Source organism: Solanum stenotomum, chromosome 3, assembly GCF_019186545.1.
Source record: "Solanum stenotomum isolate F172 chromosome 3, ASM1918654v1, whole genome shotgun sequence".
Taxonomy (NCBI): Eukaryota; Viridiplantae; Streptophyta; class Magnoliopsida; order Solanales; family Solanaceae; genus Solanum; species Solanum stenotomum.
Genome location: NC_064284.1, coordinates 24,466,179 through 24,473,367, shown reverse-complemented (window position 1 = coordinate 24,473,367; position 7,189 = coordinate 24,466,179). Strand labels below are relative to the sequence as shown.

Here is a 7,189-nt window from a genome sequence, read left to right as displayed (position 1 = left end):
GCTATATCTTTCATGAAGGCTATAAAGTCTAGATTTGTTGTTTTCCTTTACAAATCTAAGTTGCGACATGATGTACTAGGAAGGCTAGAATCACTGTTTTGGGAGCATAGTTGTGTTTCGACAGGCTAATCTTACTTGTGATGATAATCATGTTTTACATCAATATTATTGAGCTGCTAGGGATTAAAGAAGTTATTTCATTGTATTTTAAAGGTTGTGTATACTCGTGAACCAGTTGAGGACCTTGATACATTGGTTGGTCTACGATTTGAACTCTTGAAGTTATGTTGGATTGTTTCTTTGCTAAGCACTGAGGTTTGTGTATAAACTTGTATTTGTACTCTTTAACTGCTAGTATATCTGAAGGTTGATCTTGGTACCTTGGTTACCTCTTGTCACTTTGCATTGTCGTGTTGGTATCCTTTAAGACGTTAAAGACGCTTGTGTAACTCGCCCACTTATACTGATTGTTTGATCACTTGGCACTCTTGTTGGGACCTTTTCCTTCTTGTGGCTATGACTTTGTCACTATTGGCATGCCTCTTGATTTGGATCATTTGCCATTTTGACTCTGGATTTTTAGTCCGTCTTAAGAATGGAAGTTGTCCATTTTAAGTACGAACTAGAAAGCCATTTTTAATATGGTTCTTGGTTCTCTTTATTATTGGGTTTTGACCCTTCTTGATACAGGGCGTCGGCTCTTCTTGATATTTGATTGTGCTTGGTGTGAAGACATGATATACCTATTGGGCGAGCCTTGTTATTGAATCTTTAGAAAAATGGTACTATGAGCGTTCTTGACATTTGGACCTTTTAATATTGAACTTGATACTCTTGATATATTGTTTACTTGATTTATTTATTATGTTCGATTATGAAGCTGGCCATTGATGATGGAAGATCACAATTGCATATAGACATCTATATTTTGTATAAACCTTGGGACGTGTACATGATCTATGTGGTGTATATTTACATGAAATTTTGAGGACTAATGTGATCATGTCACCATGGGTTGTAATATAAGTATAACTCTATGTTTTGTTATTTTGGGGTGTGTAAGCCCAAGTCTTGTACTATGTTAAATTTACCACTAATTTTGAATGATTGTGTGAAGCATGAACCACCTAGTTTGGGTACTCAAAAATTGGTAATATTCTTTTTATATCATTTTTACTAGTGTGAGAACAATATATATGCAAAAATCTCGTGAGTTATTGGTTTATATTATTATAGGCTTATATTATTCCGGAAGGGTCGTTACAAGTGTTGGTATCAGAGCCTAGGTTTGTGGTTCTAGGACTTTTGCTGTGAATTACTTGTATACTTGTTCACATTCGAAAAATGTTTTATTTGGATTATTTTTCACTTACATGGTTTAAAATATTTTTTTTATCGCATGTAGAGTGCACATGCATCATGTACATGTCCCTAATGCAATGTGATCTTCCCTTTTGAAGGAATTAAGTTATGGCTTCTTCTTCTGGCTGACCTATGGAAGCTGCTCGTGAAGGTTCGGGAACCTCTGTTCCCCAACCTCATGCACTAGAAGAGGTTAGAGAACCTGTCTCGAATCAATATGTTCCTTACACTAGTGGGTCTGAAGTGGGAAACTATCAGGGTGTAAGAGCTAGTTCACATCCTCACATGAGTCGTAGTACTCAAGCCATGAATCCTCCTTTTCAACAAATGGCTAAATTCTTCCACCACATGGCTGAAGCGATGCATGATTCCAATGTGATTAACTTTGAGAAAATGAGAAAAATGGGTGGAGTGGAGTTTGAAGACACCGTTGATCCCACGGATGCTGAACAATGGCTGGAGTGCATGGAGAGGGTATTTGAGCAGTTAAACTGTTCAGATGTTGCCAAATTTAAATATGCTATTTCATTATTACAAAAGGATGCTTACGATTGGTGGGTAAGTGTTCCAAATGCCAAGGTAAAACCTCCTGTTCTTACTTGGGATGATTTTCTTAGAGAATTTCGTATGAAGTATGTCCCACCTGCTTATTGTGATGCAAAGAGAAAGGAGTTTTTGAATTTAAGGCAACAAGATATGTCTATTGCTGAGTACCAACAGAAGTTTCTAAGACTCTCTCGTTATGCTGGAGGTATTATTAAAGAAGAAAAAGACAAGTACAAGAAATTTGAAGATGGTTTAAATGATTTCATTAGAAAGAATGTGGCGATCCTGCAACATGAGAACTTTTGTAAGCTAGTGGCTGTTACTTTTACTTGGTAGCGACTTGATAAAAAAAAAGCTAGTAGAAATGAAAACAAATTCCGGAAGCCTAGACCAGATTTTGGGGGTCCATCAAAAAAGGGAAGGCTTGATAACTCTAAGGCTAGTAGTGATAACAGGCCACCTCAGCAAAAGCAAAACATATCAGATTTTTCTACAGCTAGCACTCCAACTTATGGCCAAGGCAAGCCTCGTGTTCCCACTTGTCCGCAATGTGGAAAGAATCATTATGGTACTTGCAGGAGAGCTTCTGGTGCATGTTTCAGTTGTGGGAGCTTTGATCATAAAGTGAAGGAATGTCCAATCCTAATAATGCTCTTTCCTTGAGAACTGAAGGCTCAGTTCATAAGTCTTCTATTAATCCTCCTCAAACTAATAGAGGTGCAAGACCTAAAAACACCCAAGCAGCAGGTAAAAGTGGAGCTAATCAAGCTAGTGGACAAAAGGACTACTGCATGCGCTTATGCAATGAGGCAGAGGGATGACTTATTTGGCTTATGTGTGTTTACACTGTTTGATCCTAGTTCTACACATTCATATATTTGTTCATCACTTATTTTTCCTGAAAATGTGAAATCTATGAGGCTTAATTACGATGTGCTGGTTGAAAGTCCTTTGGGTTATCAGGTTGTGTGTAATCAAATTTATCGTGATTGTCCCTTCGTGATTCAAAACCTAGTCTTCCCTGCTGATTTGATTGAATTGCCCTTCAAGGATTTTGATCTTATTATCGGGATGGATTGGCTTCATAAATATCATGCAGTGGTAGATTTTAGGTCAAAGCATGTGACCTTTAAAGATCTGACATTTTCACACATTATTGTACAAGGTAAAAGATCATTGACATCTAGTATTATTTCTACGGCCTTGGCAAAAAAGCTGATGCGTCAAGGTTGTAGGGCATACCTTGCTCACATAGTTGATACACAGTTGAAAAGTCCTTGTATCAAGGACATACCTGTTGTATGTGATTTTCCAGAAGTCTTCCCAGAAAACCTTCCTGGATTGCCCCCGGAAAGAGAGGTTGAATTTCCAATCGAGCTTATTTCTGGATCTACCCCTATTTCTATCACTACTTATAGAATGGCTCCGGCAGAATTAAGGGAATTGAAATCTCAATTGCAAGAACTTCCTGAGAAAGGTTTTATTTGACCTAGTGTTTCTAATTGGGGAGCCCCTGTTTTATTCGTAAAGAAGAAAGATGGCACTTTTAGGCTTTGTATTGACTATAGACAATTGAATAGAATAACAATCAAGAATAGATATCCACTACCGAGGATCAATGATTTGTTTGACCAACTGAAGGGTGCTAAAGTATTCTCAAAGATTGATTTAAGGTCTGGATATCACCAACTGCGTGTTAGAGAGGAAGATATTCCTAAAACTGCTTTTAGAACTCGGTATGGTCATTATGAATTTTAGGTGATGCCATTCGGATTGACAAATTCTCTTGCGGTATTCATGGATCTAATGAATCGAGTATTCAGGCCTTATCTAGATCAGTTTGTGGTTGTTTTTATAGATGATATTTTAATATTTTCCAGAAGTAGTGAAGACCATGATAAACACCTCCGGATTATTTTGGAAATTTTGAAGGAGAAGGAACTTTATGCTAAACTTTCCAAGTGTGAATTTTGGCTTGATGAAGTGACGTTTCTGGGACATATTGATGAAGTGACGTTTCTGGGACACAACTATTTGGGCAGCCCCTTTTGGAGACAGTTGTACAAGTGATAAACATCACTTGTGTGACTATATATATTTTCACCTCCTTGAGTTAATTCTTTTTTTTTTTCAAATATAAAAACCTTAGAGCCTTCTTTAATCAGTTGTTCTTCAAAATTACAAAATAAAAACTTGGCCCTTTTGGCTGGAATTCAAGAACACACACTTCTTGTTGGTAAATGACAAATTTGTTTCTGAGCTGGGTAGTGTTTGGTATTTTATGCATCTCTTGCTCTAGAACTTAGTTTACAGTTAATAAATATGATTTGGAAAGCTAATTCGTAGACATACAACTCTTTATGTTTATGTAAACCTCTGATTTAGCTGTTATGGATTCAAAATATTGGACGCAACATAGGACAAGTTCTGTCCAGATTTTGGAATTTCAAATCCTGTATGAACAACTGTTAGTGTTTGACTATACCTTGTTGTACAAAAAAATATTTTGCGGTGATTCTTGTTTGTTTGCAACCTTAACATATGTAGCTACATCTTTCATGAAAGCTATAAAGTCTAGTTTTGCCATTTTCCTTTTCAAATCTAGGTTGCGACATGATGTACTAGGCTAGCCAGAATCACTATTTTGGGAGCATAGTTGTGTTTCTACAGGCTAATCTTACTTGTGATGATAATCATGTTTTACATCAATATTATTGAGCTTCTAGGGATTAAAGATGTTATTTAATTGTATTTTAAAGGTTGTATATACTCGTGAACCAGTTGAGGACCTTGATACATTGGTTGGTCTACAGTTTGAACTCTTGAAGTTGTGTTGGACTGTTTCTTTGCTAAATCACTGAGATTTATGTATAAACTTGTATTTGTACTCTTTTAACTGCTGGTATATCTGAAGGTTGATCTTGGTACCTTGGTTACCACTTGTCACTTTACATTGTCGTGTTGGTATCCTTTAAGACGTTCAAGACGCTTGTGTAACTCGCCCACTTGTACGAATTATTTGATCACTTGGCACTCTTGTTGGGACCTTGGCCTTCTTGTGGCTGTGACTTTGTCACTATTGACATGCCTCTTGATTCGGACCATTTGTCATCTTGACTCTGGATTTTTAGTCCGTCTTAAGAATGAAAGTTGTCCATTTTAAGTACGAACTAGAAAGCCATTTTTAATATGGTTCTGGGTTCTCTTTATTATTGGGCTTTGACCCTTCTTGATACAGGGCGTCGGCTCTTCTTGATACTTGATTGTGCTTGGTGTGAAGACATGATGTACATATTGGGCGAGCCTTGTTATTGAATCTTTAGAAAAATGGTACTATGAGCGTTCTTGACATTTGGACCTCTAAATATCGAACTTGATACTCTTGATATATTGTTTACTTGATTTATTTATTATGTTCGATTATGCTGCCCATGACTTGAGAAAGGTAGTTTTGTGGATTTGATGGCTCCGAACCTATAGTTTTTACACCACTAAGCTATATGCTTAGCGATAGTTGTTTCTATCGTAGGGAATGATCGAGAGGAGGCATGAAGTTGGCCATTGTTGATGGAAGATCACAATTGCATATAGGCATCTATATTTTGTATAAACCTTGGGACTTGTACATGATCTATGTGGTGTATATTTACATGAAATTTTGAGGACTAATGTGATCATGTCACCATGGATTGTAATATAAGTATGACTCTATGTTTTGTTCTTTTGGGGTGTGTAAGCCCAAGTCTTGTAATATGTTAAATTTACCACTAATTTTGAATGATTGTGTGAAGCATGAACCACCTAGTTTGGGTACTCGAAAGTTGGTAATATTCTTTTTATATGATTTTTACTAGTGCGAGGACAATATAAATGCAAAAATCTCATTAGTTATTGGCTTATATTATTATAGGTTTATATTATTCCGGAAGGGTCGTTACACAAGGTATTTGTATTAGGCTTATTTTAAGATATCTAGATCTTGTTGGAACGGATTCCATTGTTATTGCAGTCTGGGTAGTATTTTTAGAGAAGATTACTCCGTCTCTCGTAAGGAGACAGCTGCCATTACTGTGTAATAGGAAGTCTAATCCTAAGACAAAGTCTACTCTAATATTTAAATCTCTAACCCATAATCTTTCTAACTTGTACGTGGGTGTATAAAAGTTTGCACATGTGTTTAAGAAACTTATTTGTCCATTACTAACATAATGCTTATACATACATTTAAAGATCCATCCATTTGCATGGCGCTTTGTGGTTCTGCAAATTCTTTTATTACATCTATAGGTAGGATACATCTATTTATTATACTTTTTGTGCATCTTGAGTCTACTAGAGCTAGGGTTTCTATTTCGCAGTTCTGAATCCTTTTTCTAGTTAGTATGTTTATGGTATTAATTTTCTTATCTTCATTACAAATCAGTCCTTCAAATGACTTGTAGTCTTCTTTTTCATTTAAAAGTTCTATTCCAATTTCTGATGGCTTATATTGAATAGTTCCTCTTCCGCCTTTTTCTAGTTCTACGCCTTTCCCTTTTTCTAGTCTACTCACTCTTCCCTCTAAATTTTCTATCTTATCTTCTAATGATTTTAATGCTTTCTCTTTAATGATTACTGGCTCATTTATGATCTTAATATTAAATATTTTGTCTATGCATCTGATGCAACCTTCTATATAACAATTCAGGCATTTGACTCTTCTGTCTTTACTTGGGTATCCGGTGCAATTAAAACATCTTTGGCTATCTAATCGTTTTCCTTTACAAAATTGTTGATCACATTGTATATTGACAAAGGTATAATCTTTTATGTTTAAATCTAATTTTTCTAGTCCTATTTCGTTTATTAAGGTTTCTTCTTCTGAATCTAATGAGTCTTGTCTTCCTCCTTCTACTGCATCTATGTTTATTACTGAATATATACTTTCGTTATCTGACATATATTCTTCTACATTTATTAGTGTTTCTTGGAAGTCTTCTATAAGCTGAGCATTTCTCGTTCTACTGTTATTTCTACCTAGACAAGTATTAGCTAGATGCTCTTCACTTCCGCATGTAAAACAAGATAGTCTATTTTTGTAAATTATGTTATTATTATGTTTTCTTACGTGTCTATCTTTATTTAGGTAAGGCATTCTTGCCGTAGATTTTCTTAGATAATACCTTTTCTTAGGTTTGTATTCTTGGTTATTTTGATATGTCTCTTTGCATTTTTTTTTTTGTTGTACTTTGATCATAGGTTTATATTGTGTATATATTTTTACAAAAACCTATCTCGTTTT

The 7,189-nt window shown here is 35.5% G+C and overlaps 1 protein-coding gene across 1 annotated transcript; it reads left to right on the top strand.

Annotated features, from left to right (window-relative positions):
* The first annotated feature begins 1,494 nt into the window (after window positions 1–1,494).
* Window positions 1,495–2,729, top strand: LOC125858788 (uncharacterized). Its single transcript, XM_049538589.1, has 3 exons — window positions 1,495–2,158; window positions 2,264–2,497; window positions 2,581–2,729. The coding sequence occupies exons 1-3, from the start codon at window positions 1,495–1,497 to the stop codon at window positions 2,727–2,729; spliced, it is 1,047 nt and encodes a 348-aa protein (XP_049394546.1).
* The last annotated feature ends 4,460 nt before the right edge of the window (window positions 2,730–7,189 follow it).